General features: G+C 42.5%; 1 protein-coding gene across 3 annotated transcripts in view; it reads left to right on the top strand.

Moving 5' to 3' along the window:
- Nucleotides 1–11,732, top strand: part of RSAD1 (radical S-adenosyl methionine domain containing 1) — a 68,593-nt gene extending 56,861 nt beyond the window's left edge. For all 3 annotated transcript variants that reach the window (XR_011194200.1, XM_069200069.1, XM_069200067.1), the window contains one exon: nucleotides 10,666–11,732. Coding sequence is in view for 2 of the 3 variants with exons in the window: in XM_069200069.1 (XP_069056170.1) it covers nucleotides 10,666–10,774 (109 nt within the window). In the remaining variant the exon portion in view is untranslated. The remainder of the gene's footprint in view (nucleotides 1–10,665) is intronic.
- Nucleotides 11,733–13,287: the final 1,555 nt, after the last annotated feature.

Raw genomic sequence — 13,287 nt, 5'->3', positions numbered from 1 at the left:
CACTTGACACCATAGTTTTTTTAGGCTGGACTTTTGTGTGTCTTCTGCCACATTTGTTTACTGTCCTAGGTGCAGTCCTTCGTAGATGCGTACTAGCCATTGATACAAGTGCCTGGGATTGAGTACTTGCCTTGGGTAAATACAAAATGGTGATGAGTTGATGGAAATGTCTCCCTCTGTGACTTAGAGAGACACAGCTCTGATATTTTGTGATCAGTAATTGATCTTTCCTACAAAACTGAACTAGTGTAAGTTTTTGGGTAAAAATCTTTCACTGTCTTTCATCTCTGACATCTGGCTCATTCTTTTAGAATTTCACAACTAGTTCTTATTTTTTTTTCCCAGGGGCTTCGTATCTGATGTTCAAGGGAAGACGTTTAATTTTTTATGCTCCTTTGGCGATCACTGAAGAATGCATCCCCTCTCATACTAGAGTGTGGGTACTGCCCTCTCTCCAGACTGTAGGGAGGAGTTGTTTCCAACTCCACTTGCACTCTCTTTAAAATAGTCAGAAAAATACTAACCTTAATATGTAACATATTGCTTTTCTTCACAAAAAATGTAAGTATTCTATGCCAGCATAAATAAGAATTTGCAATGCAATAGGTCTCTCAATTTGCGTGATTTACAGCTATTGGCGTTGTAAATTCATAACTGGACTTTTCTTGCCATATAAATTGGTCAACTCTGCCTCATATTTTAGCCTTTTCTTACCACATAATTCCAGTGGCCCTGCATATAACTAAAGCACTTCCATTTACCTTCATCCTCTATCTGCAGCCAAAAATGAAAATGTTGCCCTTTAGCATCGTAATTTAAATCTGCCATGCCAATACCAACAGAATACCACTTTCACCACCCCACTATCAGAGTTGCTGGCTGGCTAACAAGTCCCAAAACAAGACAGCCACTGAGGTGTAACAAGAGAAGTGAATTACAGAGGTCACCCAAACATATCAAGAGTGTTCAAACAGTCATAGTGTAATAAGGATGTTAAGTTGGCCTGAATCATGGTCCTAACTGCAATAAGGAGAGATTAATATATCATATCCAATTATCATATAAACCCAACAAAAACCGTTATTAGAAATAAACGTTTGGCATTACACTGTAATGCTCAGAACAGCTCCTAGAGGATACCACGTGAAAATAGCATTGTGGGCAAAACCATATGAACATAAAAAGATTGAAAGTATTGCAGTGTAAACATATATATAGCCCCTTGAGGGTGTAGTGCATTACACATTTTCAGGGCTAGCAGGCCTACTGCAGTTATATTACAAGCAAAACCCTTAAAACAAAACAAAAAAAAAAAAAAAACCTACTCTCAGCTGTAAAACAAATGTACTAGCCATGAGAGAGGTTAAAAAGACGCTGCATGGAGGGAGGGGTTATTATTTTGGGGTCCCCGTTAACTTAGTGTGGGGACCCAGAGATGATCTAGGCGGAAAGAGTGGGCTGTGGTGAATGTTTTAAAGGTGGTCCCATTGTCCTAGGGCCACCACAGGCTGAATTACGAGCAAAAATGTTCTGTAAAAGAATGCCCTGCGAGCAAGTGCAGCAAATATTGTAGTATGTTGACTATAATGCTCAGAACAGCCCCTAGAGGACACCACAATAAAAATATTGTGTGTAAGACACATGGTCATGTAACCATATACTTAGCCCCTAGAGGGCATAAACACATGAAAATAGAATGGCACAAAGTAATGTAGTGCAACCACGTATTTAGCCCCTAGATGATGTAGTGCCTTACACATTTTCAGGCCTACTGCAATACTAAAGCCCTTAGAACACAAACTACTCCAAGCTGTAAAACCAGCCAGTCATAAGAGAGCTTAAAAATGGATTTAATGGTGGGAGAGGTTATTTGTTTTTTGGAGTAGTGTGGAGAATCAGAGGTGACCTAAACAGAAAGAGTGCGTCATGCTGAACATTTTGGAGGTGGTCCCATTGTCCAAGGATCACCACAGGGTTATGGGCAAATGTGTTTTGAAAAAGAATGCTTGCAAAGCAGTATGGGGTGACTTTTCCCAAGTCAGTGATTATTGTACTGCTGTGCTTGGAAAGCTGCTTTGCAGATTTCTTATTTTTTTTTTTTTTTTTTTTTTTTTTTTTTAGTAAACATTTATCAATTATAAGTGTTTTTGGGGAAGCTATGGAGCTTGAAAGGGGAGAGCCAAAAGAAATTACTTTAATTAGGTAACAGCATGAACCACGTGACCAGAGCCCAAAACCGCTGCTGGAGTTTGCGCTGTTGGTGCTTTGAGGGCCATTGCTGCCATGGAGCATGAAGGGAAGAGACCAAAGAAAAAAAATAGTTCACCCATGCTGAAGTATATCGGCAATCGTTCAAGTATCCGTGCAAAAGGGTCAGTCTGCAAGGCAGTATCAAAGCCACCCCAAGGCGGGACAAACATAAAGCAGTTACCAATGGCATCAAGAGATTTTTGAAAGACAAGCCCACAAACGAGTGAAAGTGATGGCCGTGATGTGGGCGTGGTTAAAAGCCCACAATACTTACAACAGGTCAAAGCATTTGAACGCTCAACCTAAAATGGACTGCCTCGCTGAAACAGCCCTCTGCTTTGGAGTCTATTTTCATGTGATCCTTAGCATTCAAGGAAATCTAACCCATTAGCTACTTTTGTCCATCAGTTCAAGGTAGTTGGACGACATCTGTCCCATGAAAGTCCTGCATGAATTGGTGGGCATGGTGCCCCCTGCCATGCTCATTCTGAGTCAGACTTTCATTATCAATATCCTCGCTATGCCCTGGAAAGAAAGTGTAGTTAAACCTTAACACAATCTGTTTTTAAAAACCTCATCAGCACACTGCCTTAGAGGGCAACTAGCTGTCTCCCTTTTAGTTTTTATAACTAAAATAGGAAGAAATACTTAGCTCAGTAGCTTGTGAAAATCCTTGAGAACAACAATCAACTGGATGCTACCTATTCTGATCTCTTACCAGAGGTTGCCACTTAGACTGGTCTCAGTCTTGAATGGCACTGGGAAAAGTCTTGATGAAGGTAACCTGTGTGTGTCATCCCACTTAACTTGTTGGCAGCCTTCAAAGCAGTTGAGCACTCCTTCACGACTGTTTTTGTACATTTATTGACCTCTGACAACCAATGAGTCCCTCCGAGAAAGGTACCGGCCTGACCTCCCTTAGCTAATAAGCTAAGTACAAAAATGTTTTTGGTACAAAATGCAGACACCATTTATTGTGTAATCTTTGACTGAGATTAGGGGACTGACGGATTTTATTCAGAAAGCCTACCACTTGGGAAAGAATCAAATGAGGTGGAGATCACTGATCTTCCAGTGCCAATTCTTCACTCTGAGGAAGGTTTCTAATGTGGGTATACTTATTAGAGATAATCACCTGCCAGATGAAAAGATAGTTAAGTAGGATGGCAAAGGCCGCTGCGTATCACTGAAGGACTAGGGGATAGATGGTTTAGCTGGCTTTGATCTTTTCCCCTAACCAAGGGTAAATCTTGCACAGGGCCATTTGCGAGATTGTAGCACTTGCATCTGGCCCACAGATAATAGAGAGGGACATTAATCTGGTCATGAACGCAGAAAAAAAATCACAGAATAGGCTTGGGAGGGACACAGGCACTCTAAACTGAAGGCAATCAATGGCTCCACAACATGGGGCTGGTGGATGCTTGAAGGCACTGCCTCCCACCTCCAAAAAATTGATTTTTCACACTTTTCTGCATCACACAAGACGTATGCTAGGATAGATAATCTGCTAGTGGACACATGCTTAGTTTCTGAGCTGGAGGTGGGCACCTGAGCCCATAAACGCTTCCAGACTATGGCCCAGTTATGGAAACGTCTTAGGTGTTGTCCACAGTAACAAGGGGTAGGATGGAGACTAAACGACTACTGGCACAAGGACCCAGTAGTAGTGGACATTGGTCAACATATTAAGCAATATATAGACCTTAACAGCATGGGTGAGTAAAGTAACAGGTTAGTCTGGGACGTGCTCAAGGCTGTACTGAGTGGTACAATGATGAGAGGCTGCTGACCTAAAGTTAATGAATGAGGTACTATTGACTATATTGCAAATAAATTAAGGCCAGTAGAGGCGAAACATTAAGCAAACCCAACCAGGGCCACATGGTGCAAATTGACAACACACATTGTTTCTTAGCCTGTTTTAGGGATGAGTACCACGAAGGGACAAAAACAAGTAGATTGTAGGCAAATAAACTAAGAGGCAGGCAGATGCGAGCTTTCATAGCCAAGTAGTCAGAGGCATGCAAATGACTGAAGAGGAAAAGCTTAACACTTTTCAGTTATTCTACCAAGAACGTTGTAGGTCTCCCCAATGGAACTCTGGATGTCAGAAACAATATTTATCTTCCTCGGGACAGTGCTACATAAGGTGACCCACTGAACGGCTGGAACCAAGGAGGATGTCTTCGGGGCAACTGGCGCCTTGACGCTGGCGAAGTTGCCAGGCCCAGATGGTTTCACAGCTATATTCAATAGGACTTTTGCCCCCCAAGCTACTTCCTTTATTAATGGAGGTCTTCAATGGCTTTTGAATCACAGGGAATGTTGCAACAATGATCTTGAAACCGTGCAAAGACAGCATTTTATGTGCCTCATTCCTCCTGTAAATGTATCCTAATAAATGTAAAATTCATGTTATTTACAAAAATATGGGCCACTTGATTGAAAGACGTTCTACCGTCTTTCATTTATCCTGGTCAGACTGGCTTCATTAAGGGGCAAGGCATGAGCAATAGTACCCAGAAGGCCTTTCACCTGATAGACCTCACCAGGCAAAAGTGAATAGAGCCTATGCTTCTCTTCCTTGATACTGAGAGAGCATTTATTGTGTGGACTAGGAATAAATGACTAGTGTGTTAAAGTTAATGAGATTTGGCCAGTTACCTACCACCAAACAAAACCGCAAGTCTGTCTGAATGGGAGATTGCAGGCAAAGGTGAATATCCAGAAGAAAAACGAGACAAAGCTTCCCCCTCTCATCCTAACACTTTGCTCAGGTTAGGGAGCCATTCTTGCAGAGGATTTGGAAGCATCTCCACATCTGAGTTATTAGGATGGAATAGGACAGTTTTAAAGTGACAGTATCCACAGTCGACGTCCAGTTCACCAGTACCATCCATCAGAGAAGTTAATAGATAATTGTAAGAGTTCCAAGCAGAATCGGGGATCTGAATGAAAATTCACCAATCAGTAGAATTGATGTTTGCCAGGAGATGGTAATGCTCCATACTTGATAGGCCCATGCATTGTTTCGATTGCCAAGGGCAGGAATGCAGCACCTGGGCACAAGACAGATGCTGACCCTGTTCATATGTGCAACATATATTTTCTCCATCTTTTTCTGGTCCATTAAGCCTCTATAGTGCCTAAACAAACCATTCACCATTTTGGGGAGGCATGATTGTGCCATTTAATTTGGCTATTTTGTCCAAAAATACTATATGCCTTTTAAATTCTTCTTCAGCACTTTTTGCATAAGGACATTGTTTACTTACAAGACCTCTGCACAACTTATGTTAAGAGAGGGAAGAGACCTAGACTGATGCAATCCACAGTCACCGAGAAAGGAAGGGCCAGGGACTTTAGTATATTTTCAAGACTTCCATATTCAGTACTTGGAGAAATGGTGGCACTGAGAAACCGATAAGCTATGGTGTTTTATTGATCAAAATCGTGCATCTCTTCCCCCTGCTGAAGATCACATGGTTGACAGACTCCATGTGACTGAATCAACAACTCCCATCAAAGAGCCTTTCCAGTCACCATAGAAAACATCAGTGACCAGTCCAGACAATCAAGTATTGGATGGCACAGGGCTGTTGAAGAGAAAACATTTTCCCCCAGGGTTCAGCTTGATCCCTGTGGGTTCCATAAGAACGCAGATGCCCCAAGCTGATAAAATGCTTGTGGAGTTGCTGCTGAACCCTCCATTTAAGCCATCAATTCTGAAATCTAGAAACCGTAACATGGGGACTGTCCAACTGCAAGTCTGCTTTTAGGTTAGCTGCTTTCCTGAGGACGGGCTCATTGAAAACTACTATGATGATGCCTCCCTCCCCCATCTTTTAGTACCAGAGCTTAAAGCCCTACTTGGAAGCATATAAACTCCCCTCTCCTGGACCGTTAGGGGACCAGGGCACTTGGGCAGAGACAAGCAATTCATATCCTTAGATTCACTTGCCTCCTTACATTGTCCCAGAATTGAATCAAACATTGCCATGTTTGAATATCTGCAGCCCCTTAATCTACTCATCTGTGTGCCCCACATATCCTTCTGCCTGCAACTCAGAGGTGTGACACACTTGCTGTCATCAAAATCTTCAACCCAACCATTCATCTTTTTCATACATATTTCTTTAACAGAGACAGACATTTCAACTTTCTCCAGTTTTGGGCCACTCCCTCTACTATGGTAATTATACCTCTCTGGCCCTTAATACATACATCAGTAGATGCCAAGGGCACACGGTGATAGGAAACAGGGTGCTTCTCTCACTCTAGCCACATTCTGGTCCTAGATGTGTCCCTGACACTCGCCATCTTGTCCACTCTTGCCGAGGAAAAAAGTCTCTCATGGTATTACAAAAAATAGTGTGGTCTTACCTATTATCCCTCCACGATTAGGGTTCTTGTGAAGTACATCCCATGAACAATTGCAAGTCCTGCAGCCGATACTCCTAGCTGGGATTCAGAAGTAGATTGCAGGATGTCCACGAAAAACATCCATTGAAAAGGCCTCCTCCTCCTCAACTGAAACTTTTATTGAGTGTCTTTACTTCTATCATACTGTTTCTTTTCTGTTTTCAAACCCCTATTGTGTCCTAGAGAAAGCATTAACTAATTGACCACTGTATCCTTGGACAGCCAAGAACTAAATAGGAATGCTTGGCTTCAGTGGTAAATGACTTACTTATCAGAATGATGACCAGTAGCTATTTGTGGGATAGAGAAAATGCTGAATGCATTCTGTTGAAGAGCTCCATTGATCATAAGCTTTTGATGTACTTTATTACCATCAAGGAGCCTAGTAAAGGATTTCACTGATCTGAGGTGTATGGTAGATAGCCCCAGAGGTATAAAAGTTTGTGGTGGATGATGTTATTTGAAAGCGGCAAATTGATGCCTGTTTTTTGTTAGATCAGCTTTTGAAACAAAACAAGAGGGCAGGAAGGAGGATTTTTGGAGCTGTGTGGTGTTTGCTGAAAGTGATAAATTATTCACTGAAGCGGAATGTGCTATAGATGATAAGGTAGTTTCATGCAAGTTGAAGAGATGTTCATTCTAGGGGTGGCTGAGGGTTGTGAGTAGTTGCATTGACTGTGGACAACAGATGAAGAGAACGACTCTGAGTCTGATGATTGGTTTTCTGTCTGTCTTCCTCGTGCATAGAATAATTAACGTGGATCATGAAAGCCACTTTTGAATTAGTTAGAAACAACACAGGCTAATAGTGGAATTGAATGAGAATGTTGAGGCTGCTGAAAAGAACTTTGTTGTGTGCTCAGCAAATACTATGGTGTGCAAGACCTGGGTACTTTGCTACCATTGCAGCCACGTGAGGTTCTAATCAAGGTGTAGGAAAAGGTGATTTGGATCATCTTGTAGATCTGGGAATATGTGAAGTGCATTGTGCTTTAAGATTCATATAGTAAATTAACAGAGCTTTAGGTTCACAAGGATGTCCAAACCAGTACGTTTGTGGGATTTTTTTGTGTGTGTTGTAACCTGGAAGGGGTTCCCTAATGAATATTCTGTATGGAGTATTTTACAGATTTCGGTTACAATTCTGCTTAAATTACTTAAAACTGTGTATGGCTCATTTATCGATTACACACCAGAGCACTGCACTGTATATTTCCTACACCAGTGATTTGGTGCTGACGGCAAACAAGTTGTTTAGTGAAGGTGTCCAGTTAGCTCTGGTAATTGGGTACACAGCAGTTTGAGCCTATCACACCAACAATCTCTCAAAGGAGTCCTTCAGATCTCATGAGTGAGAAGTGCTGATACTAGATGGATAGGTCAGTTAGATAAGGTGTCTATCCACAGATGTTAAAATTTAGAAGAGGTTGGGAAAAGAACAAGAGTTACTGTGACTAAACTGGGGCAAAAACGCAATTAATTTCAAGGAACTCTATGAAAGTAAGTAACCTGATTAATTTTACCAAGGGTTTTCTGTATTTATGGAGAGGAATTAGATTGAAAATATTGGTAAAGGTTATGTGAAGTTATAAGGTGGGTCATATTGAAATCAGTGGTGTGTGGTGAAGGGTACGTTTAAATGATGTGAAGAAGGAAAGGGAGACCGAGATCAGTGGTATGGATTCTGGTGGAGTAGTTGGCTTTAAAACCTTCACTTATGCCATCTGAATAAAAAGTGTTTCTGTGATCTTTGTAACTGTATATGAAGCATTATAGTTATTTTTCTATTTTCAATTTTAATTGTTCTCCATTGTGTGCAATATAGGAGGGAAGTGTATTCTAATCTCACCCTGTTATTGGACAATGTAATCTTGCATTGTTTATTAGGTGTACTACCGCCTCCTTTCCTAGAGGCAGATATTTCTGGGTTGTTAACAATAAAGCTTGCTTGGAACGCTCAGTCTCTTTTTGGAATAAATTACCTTTATCTGTTATGGGTAGAGCAGCGATAGCAAAGATGGTCTTTCTGCAGCGGTGCCTTTATTTGGTTCTGAATCCCATGTATCCATTGACTGCTCAGTTCTTTCGTAGGCTGTATAGCCTCTTAATCTCTTTGGTATAGGCTGGGCGACATAGTAGAGTAGCTCTGCCAGTTTTGTAAGGTGCTCTTGAGAGTGGAGGGCTAGCGATTCCCAATCTCAGGCTTTATTATTATGCAGCTCATTTACAGTTTGCTGCCAAATGCTTGACCAATACTAACAATTGGGAGAAGAGATTGTTTACTGGAGTTTTGGATAGACAGGCACTGGTATCTTTTAACGGCAGTGGGAAGGTCTACCACTGTTGTTCCCCATTTGGCAAGGTTCACTGCTGGGATTTGGGAGCAGGCAGTCAAACATGTGCTTAAATGGGCCCCCTTCGACCGGGAATTGAGAATATGGGATCTCTGCCCTTCGGGGGAAATGGAACAGTTGATGTCTTTGGAAGCCCGGAGATTGAAAGGTTGCGAAGTAGTAGGGGATCTTTATCCTACTGTTGAGTTAATTTCTTTTGCCGAGGGCAGGGACTTGTTTGGTGTGGGATCTGGCCATTTCCTTCAATACGCTAAGCTTGAAAGTCTGGCGCGTGAAATCTGGAGTGGTTTCACAGTGGCTCCTGTGGCTTCCTTGGTATTACATGACCTTCTTATTTGGGGCAAGGGGTTGCACCTGATCACTCGTTTTTATAAAGCACTCCAGGAGGACCAATTGATGGTAGTGGGAGTGAGTCGCAGGGCCTGGGAGAGAGATCTGGGGGTATCCATGTCGGATTCGGACTGGTATTTAGCGCTGTCCATGGTGCGCAGGGTATCATGTAATAACAGATTTAAGTTACTTCACTTTAACTTTGTACATAGGACGTATCTCACACCCAGTCGTTTAAACAAGATTGACCTGGGGCGCAGAGCTGGGTGTCCTAGGTGTGGCTTGTTGGGTGCTTCTTTCCTGTATCTGGCTTGGACATGTAGGCTGGTGAGCAGGTTTTGGCATGATGTAGTGGAGAAAGTTGTGGATGTGACAGGCCTGGGGATAGAGGCGCCACCAATGGCTTGTCTGTTGGGAGTGGTCTAGAAGCTGCGGGGTCGGACTATTCCATATAAGCTAGCTCAATTGGCGTTAGTACTGGCTAGGCGCAGGGTAGCGATTGGATGAATGAGCGCCCAGAGTACATTGCTCCCTGAATGGAAATGGGACCTAATGTAGTGGGGTGTGGCAGAGGAGCAACATATGCGCTGCCCACGTAGGGATGACCAGGTGCTCACTGACTTGGAGGTATGGGGTACATTGCTGGATTGGTTCTCCGGTGTGGAGGGGGTAAGCTTTGCAGACAATACGGAGGATGAGGGTGGGGATATTGCATAATGAATCTATTGTGTTGGAGTCGATCAACTATGGTTTTGCCATTTACCCTTATTTCTCATAGATTACATATTGTGTTTGGTCTTATGTGGATTTTATGCGGGTAGGAGTGGTGGTTTGGGGGCGGGAGGGTTCACTTGCATATTGGATGCGAGTTTGGCCTATGGTTGGTGTCTTGGTGGTGCTTGATACCGCTATTTATTGTATTACAGTATATCTATTTTCTTCTTTGGGCATGGCCTGCACTGTACTGTTTGTTTACAGTTTATAATATTCAATAAAAACTGTTTAAAAAAAACCAATAAAGCTTGCTACACACCTACTGTATCTTAGCTCCAGCTTCATATTGTTCTTCAAAAGACAAGGGTATTGCAACTTGGTAGTGTAGGTGTCACTAGACATGTGACATGCTCCCTACGTGGGAGTGTAAGGTTTCTAAAAAACACTGAAAACATCAAGTTGTGTTTAGGGACTGATGATTTGATGTAGAGCATGAACTACTTCATTGGGCAGAGTTTGTAATGTGGATGATGGGTGTGATGTAGGTTGTTCAAGCTGTTAGTGACTTCCAGTTCTTTCTGTCCCTTACCAGGGGTCTGCGCTGCACATGGCGAGGCTTGGCTGTACTGGATGGACTCCTACCTCCACTTCTGTCCCAGCTGCAGCACTCGTGGAGGATTTCAGCTTATACAAGTTCTTGACCTCTTCATGCAGCCAGCAACATCCGTTCTTGAGCTATAACTTGGTTTCCAAGTTGGGACTTATTACCAATATTTTAAACATGGTCATTTTGTGGAGTTAGAAAAGCTGCATGTTATGGACAACAGATTGGCAAAACATTATTTTTATGTCATGTTGGATCACTCTATCTGCTCTCAATTATTGCAGCTACTCCAACATTTGTGTGTTAGTTTCAATCATTTGAAGTAAATATTAAAAGGTTCTTATGCTTTTGGAAAGATTTCATTCTCATAAACGTGTAACACGTCTGGCTGATTCAGGAATGGCTGTGAGAACCTCTTTTCTCGGATGGGCCGGTTAGAAGCACGAATCTTTGTCGACATTTTATGTATATGGAGAGAAGAAAATGCTCATTCCTTTTCTCTCTCTGGGTCCAAGAGGCTATCCACTCCGAGTCCTAATTTTTGCCACATCTGGTGGATAGTGTTCAGTTTGTTACTGGATCCCTTTAAGGGTCTCAAGATTCAATGCAGGCTTGTAAGTTGAAGGATGTCATTTGGTGCAAAGGTCTTAGCAAGAGAACCTCACCTATACGCCTTTCTTTCCCAAGGCAGGATATGCACCTCTTAAATAGGTGCTTCCCGGTACAGCAGTTATTGACAAGGCAGATAGTTTTAGTTCTCCCTCATCATCCCTCAAAGAAGATGTTGAGCACTCATCTTAGAGAAACCACTCACAAGATAGGATCCTATGGATTTATTGAGAGGTGAGTGTAGTACACCGGATTACTGAGGAACATCCACAAATTACTTCTATTAATGAGGTGCAGTGCACATACGTATGGGCAGTGTCATTGACTTTGCATGTTTAACTATTGCTCTTGATTTATTGCCTGATACTCTATATTGCAGTGGTGTAGTGCATAAACTATTGTATGTGCACACATGGCAAATAAAGATGACTATATTTTTATATGAACCTGGAGTGTTGTTTGGTTTTGTGATTACAAATGTAGTAATAGTTACAGAACAAGTAAAGAAACAAGGGGTCTGCTCCACAAGGTTGTCAGGGGGTTTGGTGTTGCATCAAAAAATTGGATCATGTGGCACTGACTCATGACACCTCACAATGGTGCATCTCAAAACTGTGCCCGAAAGTGGCTCAGACCACGCAGTCAGGGGACAGTTAGTTAGGGCATGGTTGAAACACCTTAGAAGTTGACAGCTCAATTTGGAAAACTCCTGGCACAAGTTAACTTTAGTTTCTTCATTGGAAACTGACAATTCCAGAACTTCTGCACTGGGCCCAGCACTTTCGGATGCTTTTTGGTCAGAGTCTGCATTTGAGATGAGGCAGCTTGAGATGTTCAGTGGTGGATGGCCTATATCAACGTGATGTGCTCAAGCAGTTTCCTTGCCCCCTCCAAAGGTCGAATTAGTAACAGCTGTGTCATCCATGTGCCGAGGGGGTACTCTGAATGAGATTCAGATTAGAGGTTTCTGGTTTAGGATAGACTAGTGCCACCATATTATTCTCCATGAGCTGTGCGCCATCCAACTGGACTTAAAGGCCTCTCTGCCACTTTCATGTGAACCCAAGTGCTGATGGATAACATGACCACTATGTGATACATAAACAAGCGTAGTGGGATCTGGTGCCCTCTGTCTGGGGGGGTCCTAATGTTTTGGTAATAGCTGTCTTTTCACAGGATATCCTAGCAAGATCGCTAAACATCAGTGCAGAATAACTCATGAGGTGCCACAGGGTAGTTTTGCCCAGTAGGGCTTGTACTATGTAGGCCTATTCACGGTCTCTGAAAATACTCACTCTCTACAATTTTCTGCTTGGAGTTTCCTCATCAAGGATTTTTAGGAGATTCTTTCCTTCTTCTGTTTGACTCCAATCTTCTGTACACGTTTCTGCTTCTGCCACAGATCCCTCAGGACTCAACAGAATTCAAGCTTCACTGAGCACAGTTCATTCTGATGGATCAAGATCGGGCTAGGAGGGTCTGGTACCCCCAAATTGCTGACTCTGAGCATCTGCCTTCCACTTAGTCTTCAGAAAGAGCTGCTGTCCCAGCAGCATTGCAGGTTGCTGCAACCAAACCACCTTCATAGTTGGAGTCTGAAAGCAACCAACTGAGGGCCCTTGATCCACTATTGAAGGTAGTTGATGTCATGTTAGACGCTCTCTGCCCTTCACCAAATCAATTATTTTAGGCCACTGGTTAACTTTGTCACCTAGTACGACAAGAAGCAGGTTGACCTACAGGCTAGATGATCTGATATACTTTTAAGTGATCTTTGGCCCGGTAAGGCTTTACTGTGGTCACTTTTTAAGGTCCTTCATTTAGCGGATCAGCCGTCTTTATCCAAATTGCCAGTTGTAATTTGTTTTTTAAAAGGGCTTTCAAATGTGTTTCCCCCATTCCCCATCATTATACCACTGTGATATCTTAATATGGTCTTAATCTTTATGATGTGTGCTCATTTCAAGCCTTTTCACAACTGTCCTGGGACGCTACTGGCTT

Source organism: Pleurodeles waltl, chromosome 7, assembly GCF_031143425.1.
Source record: "Pleurodeles waltl isolate 20211129_DDA chromosome 7, aPleWal1.hap1.20221129, whole genome shotgun sequence".
NCBI classification, from domain to species: Eukaryota; Metazoa; Chordata; class Amphibia; order Caudata; family Salamandridae; genus Pleurodeles; species Pleurodeles waltl.
This window is presented reverse-complemented; position numbering and strand designations above follow the sequence as displayed.